At 51.2% G+C, this 15,261-nt stretch overlaps 2 protein-coding genes across 7 annotated transcripts; both read left to right on the plus strand.

Moving 5' to 3' along the window:
* Positions 1 to 210: 210 nt before the first annotated feature.
* On the plus strand, positions 211 to 8,819 carry DCAF11 (DDB1 and CUL4 associated factor 11). Of its 6 annotated transcripts, none has more exons than XM_038544267.1 (15): positions 211 to 373; positions 1,223 to 1,597; positions 2,504 to 2,631; positions 2,855 to 2,982; positions 3,259 to 3,323; positions 3,633 to 3,733; positions 3,963 to 4,109; positions 4,317 to 4,371; positions 4,947 to 5,015; positions 5,377 to 5,434; positions 5,535 to 5,720; positions 6,164 to 6,317; positions 6,710 to 6,862; positions 7,754 to 7,860; positions 7,961 to 8,819. In XM_038544267.1, exons 2-15 carry the CDS (start codon positions 1,443 to 1,445, stop codon positions 8,093 to 8,095), a joined length of 1,641 nt encoding a protein of 546 aa, XP_038400195.1. In that variant the 5' UTR covers positions 211 to 373; positions 1,223 to 1,442; the 3' UTR covers positions 8,096 to 8,819. The 6 variants fall into 6 exon arrangements, 5 of the variants coding, with proteins under 5 accessions (XP_038400195.1, XP_038400193.1, XP_038400196.1 ...); XM_038544265.1 differs by lacking the exon at positions 211 to 373 and adding an exon at positions 481 to 753; XM_038544268.1 differs by lacking the exon at positions 211 to 373 and adding an exon at positions 589 to 753 and having other exon boundaries at positions 1,391 to 1,597.
* Positions 8,820 to 11,674: 2,855 nt separating this feature from the next.
* On the plus strand, positions 11,675 to 13,275 carry FITM1 (fat storage inducing transmembrane protein 1). Its single transcript, XM_038544024.1, has 2 exons — positions 11,675 to 12,259; positions 12,638 to 13,275. The coding sequence occupies exons 1-2, from the start codon at positions 11,994 to 11,996 to the stop codon at positions 13,248 to 13,250; spliced, it is 879 nt and encodes a 292-aa protein (XP_038399952.1). The 5' UTR covers positions 11,675 to 11,993; the 3' UTR covers positions 13,251 to 13,275.
* Positions 13,276 to 15,261: the final 1,986 nt, after the last annotated feature.

The raw sequence follows: 15,261 nt of genomic DNA on the forward strand, positions 1-15,261 counted from the left end.
ACCCTGGCTAGTATTAGGGAGCGTCTGCAAAGACCGCGGAGAAAAGCCAGGGATCGTCTAAAAAGTGGCCAAAGCAGCTAAGGGCTGGTCTAGAAAGGGCGGTCCCCACAAAACAAGGCTCCCGGATCCCGGAAGAGAGGGTATGGAGGCCCGGATCTCCCTCTGTGACGTAAGCACACCCCAAAGGCACTGGCCACCCCTTAGAGCAAAGCCGAATGAAGCTGCAGCCAACAAAAAAAAGGAAGGCTGAAGCCGGGGTGGGGGCGGCGAGTGAGGAGAAAGGGAGGCCCTGAGAGATCGCCTGGAAATTGTGAAGCCAAAAGAACGTCAGGGGCCGACAGCAAATTGTATCTTTCGCTAAAGACACCTCCAGGTAGCGAAGCACCGACTTCTTAAGCCCCGCCCGTCACCCGTTAAGCGTAGTTCCGCCGTCTCTCAGGAAGCAGCCGTTCCCCACTTACTCCTCCCAACCCCGAGCGACCGCCCTCCTCGGTGGCGCGCTCTCCTCCCCCCCCGCAGCGCTCGCCCACTTTCTCCCGCCCATCCAGCAGTCGCCGCGCTCCGCCGTCCAGTTAGCGGGCCAAGGGGGCGGGGCCGACAGGGGCGACGCGTGACGTGTGCAGCCGCCGGCCGGGCAGCCGGGAGATGCGTGACGAAGGAGGCGCGTGACGGAGAGCGGTTGGCCGGGCTGCGGCCTCAGTCGGTGTAAACAAGGCCTCGAGCCGCTGCGGGTCCTGCGACCGCTCCTGGCTGGTGGGTGGTCTCGCGCGGGGCAGGAACCCGGCTCCAGTGGGAGGGGCTTCTCGGCTTCCTCCCTGCCTCCCCCACTTGGCGTACACACCCCCGGCACACCACGTGGGCGTGAGGCGAGAAAGGAGGGGGTGTTAAGTCGAATTCGAACCTTATTGGTTGTCGATGCTGCCGGCTTTTGCAACGGAGCGCTCTGATTGGTTCCTAAGGGGGGCGTCGGGGGGTCTCAGAGCCCTAAGGCTTTTGATTGGTTAGATAAGATAAGCTAATGAGGCGCTTTCTTCCGCGAGGGGTTTTGATTGGTCGGCCAAAGAGGTTACCTGGGAATTCACCCACCCCTCCAGGGACTTTGATAGGTGAGTTTGAGGTAGAAAACTGAGAAATTCCTCTTCAAAGGATTCTCATTGGTGAGCTAGGGTAGCGCCCTAGGCTTCACTCTCTGATTTTTTTTTTTTTTTTTTTTGCTTCACAGAATTGGGGGTTTGTGTTCCTGAAGCCTTGGGAGTTGTCACAGGCTACAGAGAATCTGTCCTACAGATTTCAATCCCTAGGAAGGGTCGCCCTCCTAGAGATACCTACCGTTCTATCTCGGGAGAACCCTGGTGTTTCTAGAGCAGGCTTTGCTTTCACCGAACCTAAGGAGGTGACAGGAGGAGTCCCTGCACAGGACCTAATGATGCTGTGATCAGAAGATGGGATCACGGAACAGCAGCAGTGCAGGAACTGGGTCCGGAGACCCCTCCGAGGGCTTGCCCCGAAGAGGTGCTAGCCTGCGTCGGAGCGAGGAAGAGGAAGAGGAGGATGAAGATGTGGATCTGGCCCAGGTACTGGCCTATCTCCTCCGCAGGTAACTTACCCTCTGATGTGTCCCCACCAGGGATCACCACAGTCCCTTGATCCCAACTCCAGGCAGGGAGGTTACAAAGAATAGGAAGTGAGATTAGCCCAGACCAGCTGTTCTGTTTGAGCTTCCCTTCTGGACACTCAGGCACTGAGCTCAACACCCAATAAGAGTTGTTTTTAATTAGGGAGGGTCATGAAGACGACTTGCTTTTGTGTTTGAGGGGACTGTTGGGGAGCCTCTCTAGCTAAGACTACACAAATGGAATCCATTTTCCAAGTAAGTGAAAAATAAAATAAAAACCTTGCTATGATAGAAAAGGAGTGACGTGAAGGGTAAAGAGAAGAGCTGGGGAGGTGGGTGTTGAACTTTCGAGAAGTTGCTGACATGTGATATGAGGCCATGTGGATTTACTTGAAAAACAAGTTTAAATTAACCTAACTCTTACCCTGTTCTTGAGGAAAGAATGCTTTGAGGAAAGTGACCACCACCAGTAATTGACTGGAAAGGTGTGCCACTGGCTCCATTTCTTAGCTGTGGCTCCTTGGGGAAGAAGACAAGCTCGGGGATCCCTTCAGAATACTGTGTTCTGTGATGGACTCCTCAGGCAGAGGCTCAGAAGGAAATGCTCTCAGAATTTTTAGCTCCTTAGGAAGTCAACTTAGTAGGTGTGTCAACTTCCATGGAATGTTGGGGTTCTCTACTCCTGCTGTAAGCACGAAGATTCATTTCCTACTGTATCTTATAGGAGACTGAAAGTAACAGCCAAGGTCTGGTCAACCTCAAACTACAACATGGGAACAGTACGAGGGTTTGAGTAGCAGGTGATCTAAGAGCTGAGTAGCCATTGACTCTGAATTTGGTTGGTTTGGGGAACAGATCCTCCCTTTTATCATGGGCATCTCTCCACAGAGGCCAAGTGAGGCTGGTGCAGGGAGGAGGTGCAGCAAATTTACAACTCATCCAGGCCCTCTCGGACTCAGAGGAAGAGCATGACAGTGCTTGGGATGGTCGTCTTGGGGACCGATACAACCCACCTGGTAAGAGGAAAGGCAGATTGAGACACTAACATCTGAAGACTTTCATTAGAAAACCCTTTTTCTGTTTTTTTGCAAGAACAGTAGGTTAAATTGAAAGAAGATGGGATGATTCAGGGAATGAGGGAGTCTTTGTAACCCCAGTATATTCAGCCACATCAAGTGGGCTGGAGGACAGTCCTGGGACTGGATGACCTAGGATGGAACTTCTCCTTGGTACTCACAGTGGATGCAACCCCTGACACCCGGGAGCTGGAATGCAATGAGATCAAGACGCAAGTGGAATTGGCCACAGGGCGGCTGGGGCTTAGGCGGGCAGCACAGGAGCACACCTTTCCTCAGATGCTGCACCAGGTAGGCCTCTCCACCTCCAACCAGCCTGGCCACAGGACTTTTGAGGTAGCCAGAGCCCTGCCTGCCCTAGAGAAGAGGGAAATAAACCTTCTAAGGAATCCTGAAGTGCTGGAGCTGGAGACTTCTTAGCCAGCCTGCATCAGAGTTTGGTGGGACATACTTGTGTATGTGGTGTCCATTTCTGCAGCAAGAGCAATATCTTTGGAGGAGGGGGGTTGGTGCGGCTGAAGTGGCCCTCTGTTTCTGCTAGCAATATTCCCCAATCCCTTCCTTTAGAGAGAACGGGGCCTCTGCCACCGGGGAAGCTTCTCCCTTGGAGAACGGTCTCGAATGATGTCTCAGTGAGTATGGGGCTTGGTGGAGAGACTCTAAGAGCCAGATAGGTTTTATCCCTTAAACTTTGAAGAGGCAGGTGTTAGAGGATGCTCAGGGATATTAAAGTTAGGTTGAATGGGATCAAAGCTTGAGGGTAAACAAACTGGAAGAGTATAGAAATTAAGAGGATGATTGAATGAATGAAAGAAAAGGGATCGTACCCCAAGGCAAAAGGGAAGTCCACCCTTGTACTCACACTCACTGTTAGGATTCTGCTAACCAGGACGTTCCTCTTCCTCAGCTCCCTTTACCTTCACTTTGCCTCTGCTTTCCAGCTTCTTGCCCAATGATCTGGGCTTCACTGACACCTACTCTCAGAAGGCTTTCTGTGGCATCTACAGCAAAGATGGTCAGATCTTCATGTCTGCTTGCCAAGGTACCACCAGACCCTGGTCCTGCAAACTGCCCTGGAACAAGGAGCATACCCTCTGACTGAGGCTAGAAGGACCCAGGCCCAAGGAACTCCCTGGGTTAGGGATGCTTGGCCAGAACATGTTTCCCATGATCAAGGGAAGATTCCACAGATGTACAGAGGAAGAGAGGTCAGATCTAGAGAGGATGCCAGGAGGGGGTTCCCTAATTCTGCCTGATTCCTACTTCCCCAGACCAGACGATCCGACTGTATGACTGCCGGTATGGCCGCTTTCATAAATTCAAGAGCATCAAGGCCCGGGATGTAGGCTGGAGCGTCCTAGATGTGGCCTTCACCCCTGATGGGAATCACTTCCTATACTCAAGCTGGTCTGATTACAGTGAGTATGCCCCAGACTTCCACTGGCTCTCCAGCTCTGGACCTCTCCAAATGTCCATGTCCTCTGTGCCAGGACTCCATGCCTCCTCCCGGGAAAATCACTCCCAGGGTCTCACATCCTTGCCCTTTGCTCCGTCTCCTGCCTAACTTCACTTCCACCCAAGTTCCCCCAGCCCTGAAAGATTCTTGTTTCTCTTGCCTCTCTTAGTTCATATCTGCAACATCTACGGGGAGGGAGACACACACACTGCCCTGGATCTAAGGTACTGGCTTCCCTCCTTGGGCAAACTCTTCAGAAACTTCTCAAGGAAGGCTCTCCAGGAGCAAACCTCTTGAACTGGAACTCCTGCTTTGAGGGAAGAGTACACTGGTTGCAAGTGTCTCTGTGTGGATTCCTGGGAGGGAAGCACCTATCCTTGTCAGCCAGAGGACCAGGGTAAAATAGATGGTTGTAGGATTATTTAGGGTTCTCATGGAGGTAATTCACATTCTGGGACGTATTGGCAGGACTTTTTTTTCCCCTTAGAAGTACACCTTGCAACCCTCATTAGATTCTTTTTTTTTTTTTTTTAATTTTTTTTTTAATTTTTATTTATTTATGATAGTCACAGAGAGAGAGAGAGAGAGAGGCAGAGACACAGGCAGAGGGAGAAGCAGGCTCCATGCACCGGGAGCCTGATGTGGGATTCGATCCCGGGTCTCCAGGATCGCGCCCTGGGCCAAAGGCAGGCGCTAAACCACCGCGCCACCCAGGGATCCCCCCTCATTAGATTCTGTGTAGACTAACAGAGGCTGAAGGAGGCCCACTTCACCCAGCTCCTTCTCTGCTTCTTTTTAGGCCAGATGAGCGTCGCTTTGCTGTCTTTTCCATTGCTGTCTCCTCCGATGGACGGGAAGTGCTAGGAGGGTGAGTATCGGTAGGGGATGCAGCCCTTGATCAGGGAGAGGGGAGTACTCCCAGAGGCCAGCTCTGCTGTCTCAGAGACTACTGGACACAGCTATCCAGGCAGCTGTGGAGAGCAGCCAGCCTGTTTTTCTCCAAGGTCAGCGTTTCAGAGCTACTTCACCTCTTGCTCACCATTTCCCCAGCATGAAATGAAAGGTCTCAAACCTCCTTGCAAACATAGCTAACTTTTCTCCCACCTCCTGCGTATAGAGACTGGGGCTTTCCCTTCAGCAGGACTCTGCAAGAGAGACTCTCCAGAGCATACATAACAATGATTCTCTTGGTTCTGGCCCCAGGACCCTCTTCATCCCTTCCCTTTCAGGGCAAATGACGGCTGCCTATATGTCTTTGATCGAGAACAGAACCGGCGCACCCTTCAGGTATTGCTCTCGAGACTTAGAGCCTCTGCCTCCCAGTCCTTGGCCCTATTAGAAGACCTAGCAAGAGGCCCTAGGTATTCTGGCTTCCTTCATCCCCTAGATTGAGTCCCACGAGGATGATGTGAATGCAGTGGCCTTTGCTGACATAAGCTCTCAGATCCTGTTTTCTGGGGGTGACGATGCCATCTGCAAAGTGTGGGATCGACGCACCATGCGGGAGGACGACCCCAAACCTGTGGGCGCACTGGCTGGGCACCAGGATGGCATCACCTTCATTGACAGTAAGGTGGGCAGTGAAGCAGACCTGCACATCCAGGTTACAGTTGTCCGGGAGCATGTCACAGTGGCCTGGTGTAGGGACTCACCGAGCTCCTTATTAGTTAAGGTTTGCAAGAGCTGGAGTTTAGGGAAGGGCTTAAGCCAAGAAACACGAGATCCTTCTGTATTCACCAGCCCTGAGCAGGGCAGGGCTTTTTGTAGAAGGAAAGAAGACCATTAATCCAGGATAGAATGGGAGGCCCAGCCAGTGCCTGGGGCAAAGAAGGGAAAACCAAGCCAGGGGGTGGGTTCTGTGGTAGAAAACCAGCAGTGAGCTGGCCTGGATGAAGCAAGAGGCAAGCTAAGTCAAAGGACTGGCATTCTTACCCTTTACCTGGAGAAGAGCTAGACAGACACAACCACCAGTATTCGCAAGCTCTGATGCCTTGTTATCCATCTGGGGATTCCCAGGGTGATGCCCGCTATCTCATCTCCAACTCCAAAGACCAGACCATCAAGCTCTGGGATATCCGACGCTTTTCTAGTCGGGAAGGAATGGAGGCCTCACGGCAGGCTGCCACACAGCAAAACTGGGACTACCGCTGGCAGCAGGTGCCCAAAAAAGGTGAGTGTGGAAGGTAGAAGCTGACACCTGGAGAGTGGAGAGTCAGGGGTGGAAGTTCCAATACTTAGCCCCTGGTAAGACCTAACAGGGGCACAGTGGATTTAACTATGGCCTGGAGAAACCCCATCCCCTTCGCCACACATTAATTCTTTGCCCAACTGTGCGGAGAGTTGGGGCAAGAGGCTGGAGATCACTCAGAACCAACTAATACAAAAGTATTTCAGTGTTTTCACAACCAGCAGAGCCACCTGGGGGAATATTAGGTGGGGAAAGAGCCATCAGTTGGGGATTGAAAAGGCAGTCATCTGTGAGTATCGATTGTTGCCGAGGACTAAGGGTGAGGGAAGATCCAGACTCCCTAATCTCCGGGCTCTCCGTGCATCCCTACCCAGCCTGGCGGAAACTGAAGCTCCCAGGGGACAGCTCCTTGATGACCTACCGGGGCCATGGGGTGCTGCACACCCTCATCCGCTGCCGATTCTCCCCCATCCATAGTACGGGCCAGCAGTTTATCTACAGCGGCTGCTCTACTGGCAAAGTTGTTGGTAAGGATTGTGTCAGGACAGGGGGCCTTGGGAAAGGCAAGAATGTTTCTCTGGCATTTCACCTGTAACCACCAGTGACCACCGTAAAAAGCCCAGTGGTGACTACAAGTGAAATGTAATTTAGCCTGGAGCAGGTCAGCCTTAAAACAGAGAAATAGAGAACCTTATATTCATCAGCATTCTAAATTAAGAAAGGGAACATAGAATTCTAATCAGTAAATATAAAAGATTGCCAGAAATATATGCAATTCTGTTTTTTAAAGAGATTACATATGAAAGGTGGGGGAGGGGGGATCAGAGACAAAAAGACAGCAGTTCCAAGTAAAGGATGTGCAGCCCCTAAAGCCAGAAGAGCGTACAGAAAGGCACACAGAGAAAAAAAAAAAAAAAAAAAAAAAAAAAAAAAAGAAAGGCACACAGACACACCCACCGCTTATAAGGAGCCTAGGATAGTGCCATACTTAGGGAGGCACTCGGATAGAGACCCACTGGGAAAGAGAGAATGATGCACCTCCATCCAGATGGGGAAGAGCAAATTCAGATGTCTGCAGATGGCCCATTGTTCACTTTGGTTATGCCTTCTGTGTCTTCTGGGTTTCTTGGAAAATTGCTGTAAAGAGCTTTAGAACCATGTTGCGTTTTCTTAGTGTAGACCCTGTGACATTTAGCTAGGGGCCAGGGAGAGATACCCAAGCTCTGCTGGACCATACTCTCAGCCCAAGGTAGGGAAAAGAAACTGAGGAATTAGAGCACCCTCTGGTGTGGGCTTTGCTCCCCTATGAAAGCAGGGAAGTTGCCTAAGAGATAGGTAAGTAGTGCAGATGAGGAACTATGAGGGGTGCTTGGAAGGTACTCTGGCAGCCCCTCTCCACTCCGGCCTTCCCTGGACAGTGTATGACCTCCTCAGCGGCCGCATCGTGAAGAAGCTGACCAACCACAAGGCCTGTGTGCGTGACGTCAGTTGGCATCCGTTTGAGGAAAAGATTGTCAGCAGTTCGGTGAGGTTACAAGGGTTTGGGGGGCAGGGACCAGTGCATGTCTGGGACTTGGACCTAGGCGGGGCAGCATCTCCTGACTCTTGTCACCTCTGCTCTGCAGTGGGACGGGAACCTGCGTCTGTGGCAGTACCGCCAGGCTGAGTACTTCCAGGACGACATGCCAGAATCTGAGGAACCCCCCAGTGCCCCTGCCCCGGTGTCCCACCCCTCTACAGCCTTTTCCTCCCCCCAGTAATTCTAATCTCCAGCCCCGTACACGGAGAGCCTCTTACAAGCTCTCTGCCTCTTCCTGCCTTTCTCCCTTCCGGGAGATCTTTGGGGACTCACTGGCATTGGATGGGGGAAACACAAGCCCAGGTTTGGGGGCCCTAGCTGAGCCCTGGAAGATCCTCCCCAAGGGGCGGAGTGGACTCCTCACATGCTCACACCCAGTTGGCTAGGGTCTCTATCTCTGGCCAGGGTCCAGCAGGACTGCCATTATCTGGGGTGTGCCCTTTGTCAGCAGGAGAACTGTCCTGAGTGTTTTTAATCATGTTTGGATGTTAAGTGTTAGCTCCTAGAGTAGATGCCTGAGGTCAGGTCTGAACTGAGCTGTCAGCCGGGCCTATTGCCCTGTCCTTCATATTGAGGATTAGACTGGCCAATCAGAAGGCCAGGCGTCCTGGCCATTCTTCCAGAGATCCTGAAGGCTAGAGCTCTAGCCTTTTTGGGGAAGGCATCCTCAGCACCCTGCTGGGGTGGGAATTATGTCTTCTCCTGCTCTGTCTGGGTCTTCAGGGTGGGACAGGCTGTGGTGTGAGAGGCTCCCAGTGGCCCCACACAGGGCAGGCCTTCCCTTCCCAGACTGTTCCATCATGTTGGCAGCCAGCAGTATCAAGGAGGGATGTTGAAGGAGGACTCCTTCGTCCTCTCAATAAAGGCTTTGGCTCCCTCAATAAATTCTCTCTGTGGGAACCAGGCTCAGTGTCTGTCTCTGTCTCACTCTTTCTTTTTCCTATCTGAGGCCTTTTATCCCCTGACTTCAAGAAAGTAGTTTTAACAGAGCCTTCAGATATGTTTCTCTGTGGGGAAAAAAACACCCCTTTGATGCCCCCAAGATGAAGAGAAATACCAGAATCATTTGTTAACTGAACTCTGCAACAGCTTCCTCACTGAACTCAGAAACTTCCAGCAAGTAGAAATCAAGATAGCAAGAAGTAAGCACGTCTTAGATTGGAGCCTGGAACACCCACATCAGCTTTGTTCTGGGGCTGGCCTTGGTACCAGTCTGGTCTATGAGAAGAAGTAGCCCAGAGCCAGAGAGAACCTACGGGTTTTGATGCCAGGCCTCACCTGGTGCTTCACATTCGGGACCTCACCTACCCTCACAGCCAGCCTTTAGTAAAAGTGTGCAAATGGCAGTGTGCACAGGTCAGGCAGCATGACCCTGAGCAAGCCCATGGTATGGTCAGTAGGGAACTTGGTTGGGATTCATATGCAGCTCTGATCCATCTGTCCCCATGACATTTCATTATCCCTAATGCAATTTCCAAACCAGGGTGCACACCTCCAGGGGTTCTGAAAAATACAACAAGGGGTGAAAGGGATACCTCTTTTATGGCTAAATAGGTTGTTTTAAAAGAATAGATTGTCCAGCTGCCCAGTATCCATGTGTTCTCTTTCCTCTGACTGCTCTGCCTCATGTGAAACTGCCATCCCAGTCTCCCTCGCCACTGGCCCACTTCATTCCCCTTCTGCCACTTTAACCCAGGGATGCCATCCATCTCACCCAGAACCTTAGTATTACCTCCAGCGCACTAAAATTAGAAGCAAATTAAAATTATTAGTATCCTCAAAGCCTTTAATCAAGGCCCCAAGGACCATCCATTCTCATTAAGAGATGCATTTCCAATACAATTTTAGTTTATTATTAATTATCACAATGTGTAAAATCTTTGCTACACTAATTACACATTTTGTACTACTAACATGTATTATGAGAACTATATCCAGAGGAAAAATGTTTTAACTTCTAGAGCCTTATGATCACAGGAAATATTTAAAAATTAAGTTTTAGGGATCCCTGGGTGGCGCAGCGGTTTGGCGCCTGCCTTTGGCCCAGGGCGCGATCCTGGAGACTCGGGATCGAATCCCACGTCGGGCTCCCGGTGCATGGAGCCTGCTTCTCCCTCTGCCTGTGTCTCTGCCTCTCTCTCTCTCTCTCTCTTTCTCTCTGTGTGACTATCATAAATAAATAAAAAAAAAACTTAAAAAAAATAAAAAAAAATAAAAATAAAAAAATAAAAAAATAAAAATTAAGTTTTAGTGGCACCTGGGTGGCTCAGTTGATTAAGCAGGCCAACTCTAGACTTCAGCTCAGATTCTGAGCTCCCAGGGAGTCTGCTTGGGATTTTCTCCCTTTCCCTCTGCTCCTCGCCCTGCTTGTGTGCTGGCTCTCTCTCTAAAATAAACGGGTAAATCTTTTTTTAAAACAATTAAGTTTCAAATTATATATATTGTTTTTTTGGCAGAGAAGTGTGATCAATAAAAGACCCAGGCATAAAAACATTCAGATAGATTCTGTGGGGGAAGTCTAGTAGAAATATAATTTCTGACTATTAAGATTTTGTCACTTTTTTAAAATGGTTAGTGGTAAGATATATAATCACTGTATTAGCTTCCATTGGGTATATTTAAAAGAATGAATGGAAAGATGATTGATTGATTGATTGATTGATAGATAAATAGAATTGGAAATTATGTCTTGTGCAACTATTTAAAATTACAATGAAAAATTTTTTGTCAACTTAAAAATATGTGAGGGGTTCTTTAGGTCTTCCTATTAGGGTCCATAAACAGGGACTATGTTGAGGTTTAGGCTTTAGGATCTAGATGGAATCTGATTAATCCATCTTGATCCATTTATGGATCTGGGCACTGAGGACCAAGGAGGGTTAGTTGATTTTCCCAAAGTCACACAGTTCAGGATTCGGGTACTTGCTTGCTCATTCCTTTCACTACTTTGTGAGCCTCTACTGTGCTCTGAAATCCCACCAATTCTGAGGAATGAGGAAGGATAGCAAAAAGGGATCTCAGTTACTGAATGACAGGGACATCCCTTGGGTAGGTCGCTCTCTGCCTTGTGGCTCTAGCCCCAGGGGTCAGGCTGGGAGGCCAATGTAGGGCTCAGGACCCAGGGTAACCAGTTGGAGGACACACCTAAGGTTTTGATGGGCTCCAAGCTGGGGATTTCCCTTGTAGGGTTTCCCCCACCCCAATCCCCATCATGTGGCAGTAAGCCTAATCTTTGGGGTTCTGAAAGTCCAACCTGGGCCACCACCATCTCTCATACAGTACACCTTCCACAGGACACTTGAGCTTCATCTGTTGGCTGTCATAATAAACATACCAAAGAGTGATCCCATCTTAGATCTGATGGCTTGTGCATTGCATAACCACCATGGTTTGCATAGGGCCAAACTAGCCCCTCAGAGCCCTTCACACCAGACAGGGCCTGGGGCTAGGTCAAGGCCCTAGGGTCCGGTGCACCTAAGTGGATACCCCTGCCGATGTGCCTCCCCAGCCTGAGCTGGACGCAGTACCGTGCACAGCCACCTTGTGCATCCTGCAGTGGCAGGCTCTTGCCCTCAGAATTCAGGAGAGGAGCCGGATCACACTGATGATGAGGCAGACACAGATTTTTTTTTTTTAATAATTTCCAAGGTCTGGTTAGTTTGAATCTTCAGGACCCCTGATTTCCCTGCGGAGCAAACATGGTAAGGGTGGGGTGGGGTGGGAGTGACCAGCTGACCAAACAGACAGGGAGACCCAGGAAGGCTGTGGACAGGACAGCGAACAGCAGGCCTGGCCCTCTGACATGAACCAGAACATGGTTGGAGTGGGGACACAGGGCTAACAGGAAAGGACACAGGCCACTGTCAGGACACACATCCAAAGCTAGGACCCTGCTGACGTGGCAGCCCTCCACCCTGGCCCCTTCTGCCCCCCGCCCCTCTCCCCCGCCTGCCAGCTGCCAACAGGGCTCTGCCCTGTGTCTGCCACACCTGTCACTGCCTGTCCTTGTCCAGGGGGGGCCCCATCAGCCCCTCCTCAGCTGCCCAGCAGAGCAGGCGGTTAGCGGGGAGGGAGGGAACATGGAGCGGGGGCCGGCAGTGGGGGCAGGGCTGGGGGCCGGGGCCCGAATCCGGGCATTGCTGGGCTGCCTGGTCAAGGTGCTGCTCTGGGTGGCCTCTGCCTTGCTGTACTTTGGAAGTGAACAGGCCGCCCGCCTCCTGGGCAGCCCCTGCTTACGGCGCCTCTACCATGCCTGGTTGGCAGCAGTGGTCATCTTTGGGCCCCTTCTGCAGTTCCATGTCAACCCTCGGACTATCTTCGCCAGCCATGGCAACTTCTTCAACATGTGAGTCCGCTGGAGGCTGTGGGCGCCGGCTCCCTGCACTCTGGGATCCCAGCTCCCACCTCCAGGTTTCTGTCCTCCTGCCAGTCTGGACACTAAAAATAGGCTAGGTGGTTGAGGAGAAATTGGGAGGTGGGGGGAGGGGAACAGAGTCATGGGGTACAGGGGAAATCAGAAGCAGGGCTGAAGAGCAAATGTGGCTCCGGGAAGGATGAATGGACCTCTAAGGAGCCGACAAAATTTAAGTGGATGGGGAGGAAGGGGGGGAGCAACGGGTGATACTGTGTAGGACTGGGGACGGAGCAGCGTGGGAACACAGATGGCGTGGAAGCTGGGGCGGAGGGGTCTCAGTAGCTAGTCTCCCTTCTTCTGTGCCCACAGAAAGTTTGTGAATTCAGCATGGGGCTGGACATGTACCTTCCTGGGGGGCTTCGTGTTGCTGGTGGTGTTCCTGGCTACTCGGCGTGTGGCAGTGACTGCCCGGCACCTGAGCCGGCTGGTGGTGGGGGCAGCGGTGTGGCGGGGGGCCGGCCGGGCCTTCCTGCTCATCGAGGACCTGACCGGCTCCTGCTTCGAGCCTCTGCCCCAGGGCCTGCTGCTCCACGAGCTTCCAGACCGCCGCAGCTGCCTGGCGGCTGGCCACCAGTGGCGGGGCTACACGGTCTCCTCCCACACCTTCCTGCTCACCTTCTGCTGCCTGCTCATGGCCGAGGAAGCCGCAGTGTTCGCCAAGTATCTGGCCCATGGGCTGCCAGCCGGGGCCCCCCTTCGCCTTGTCTTCCTGCTCAACGTGCTGCTGCTGGGCCTCTGGAACTTCTTGCTGCTCTGTACCGTCATCTACTTCCACCAGTACACTCACAAGGTGGTGGGTGCCGCGGTTGGCACCTTTGCCTGGTACCTCACCTATGGCAGCTGGTATCATCAGTCCTGGTCTCCAGGGAGCCCGGGCCACGGGCTCTTCCCTCGGCCCCACTCCAGCCGCAAGCATAACTGAAGGAAATAAAGGCAAATCAGGCCTAGCTCTGGCTCTGCTCATCATTTGGTTGGGAGGGGGGTTGGGGGGCTCAAAAAGGGTGGGAAGGGTAAGAAGGGAGTCAGGCAGTCTCAGTTCCTCGGTCATTCCTTGCTGTTAGTGACCATAAATGTCCTTCCTTATGTTTGATCTCCATCCCTCCTGGTATCCTTTCAAGTCTCCCAGTCCTTGCAGACTTCAACCTCTCTGGGGGGCCTCCGATGTCAAGGAATGGCAATGCTAGAGCAGATAAAAGTGCCCTTTGGATATGGGCAGCACTCCCGTAGAGCAGGTGCTTCATCTCCAGCCTGGTTGAATTGTTTTTCTGCTTCCTCCACTGAATCCCTCTTCCGCCTTCCTTAAGGGCCTGCCTGCCTGGGCACATTCACGTAACAGGTATTTTTTGAGCCAAGCATAATTCCCATGCCTTAGGAATAAGAAAGATGGGATCCCTGGGTGGCGCAGCAGTTTGGCGCCTGCCTTTGGCCCAGGGAGTGATCCTGGAGACCTGGGATCGAATCCCACTTGGGCTCCCTGCATGGAGCCTGCTTCTCCCTCTGCCTGTGTTGTGTCTCTGCCTCTCTCTCTCTCTCTCTCTCTCTCTGTGACTATCATGAATAAATAAATAAAATCTTAAAAAAAAAAAGGAATAAGAAAGACAAGGTTTCTGCTGTTTGGGGGCTTAGTGGCTAGCGGGGGAAGCAGATAATTAACTCACAAATAATAGCACACACTTCTCTTGTGCTTACTATGTGTCAGGCAGAGTTCTAAGTGTCTCCAAGTTCTTCAAATAAACCAAGACATTTAGTCCTCATAACAACACTATTAGGTGGGTTTGGTAGTGTTCCTATTGTACAGTTGTGAAAACCGAGGCACAGAGGTTAAGTGACTTGTTCACAGCTAGTAGATATTAAAGCCAGAATTAGAAACCCAGGCGGTATGGGTCCATCATCTGTGTTCTAAACCAAGGACTAGCAACTACAGCCCTCCTGTGGCCAGACTTCGTATGGCCTGAGAGTTAAGAAAGGTTTTTTACATTTTTAATGATTGAAAAAAACAAAGAATAATATTTTATGGTATGTGAAGATTACACAGAATTAAAATTCCAAGGTCCATAGACAGTTTTATTAGAACCTAACCCTGGGGATCCCTGGTGGCGCAGCGGTTTGGCGCCTGCCTTTGGCCCAGGGCGCGATCCTGGAGACCCGGGATCGAGTCCCACGTCGGGCTCCCTGCATGGAGCCTGCTTCTCCCTCTGCCTGTGTCTCTGCCTCTCTCTCTCTCTGTGACTATCATAAATAAATAAAAATTAAAAAAAAAAAGTTATCTGCTCTAATGGCAGAGTTAAGTAGTTTCTACAGACACCATAGAGCCCTCAAAGCCTAAAATATTTACTATCTGGCCTTTTACAGGGAAAGTTTGTCAAACCCTGGTCTAAACCACACTATGTCCCCCCTCCCCAAACTAAATAGTAATAGTAGAGAGCTAATAGTAGAGAGCTCAGTGCTATGAATGTACTAAACCAGGTCGGTTTGTAATGGAGACTTGGCAGGGAGATACTTTATAAAGGATGATGGAGAAAGTTACCTCTGGAGAGGTGACATTTGAGCTGAGAACCTAATGACAACTCCAGGCAGGGAAAGGGTGTGTCAGGCCAAGGGACTGGTAAGGCCAAAGGCCTGAGGCAGGAATGAAGAAGGTGATACACGACACAACAGGTTTAAGCAACAATGGAAGGCCGGGTTATTTGCAAGTGTAAGGAAAATGGCAAAGCAGTACAAAGTGAAGTTGAAGGAGAACAGGTGCCAGGCAGTCCAGGCAAGCCTTCTGGGCCAGGAAAGCCCTTTAGATTTCATTCTAAGGTAAACAGGAAATTGGGAAAGAGCTTTAAGCTGGAGAGGTCTGTGTGGAGAGTAGAGAGGGGTGTAATCCACAATAAGGATCAGGAGGGAGCTGACGGGGCCTGGGTTGAAGAGGTGACAGCGGCTGAATG

The sequence above is a fragment of the Canis lupus genome, chromosome 8, assembly GCF_011100685.1.
Source record: "Canis lupus familiaris isolate Mischka breed German Shepherd chromosome 8, alternate assembly UU_Cfam_GSD_1.0, whole genome shotgun sequence".
Classification (NCBI taxonomy): Eukaryota; Metazoa; Chordata; class Mammalia; order Carnivora; family Canidae; genus Canis; species Canis lupus.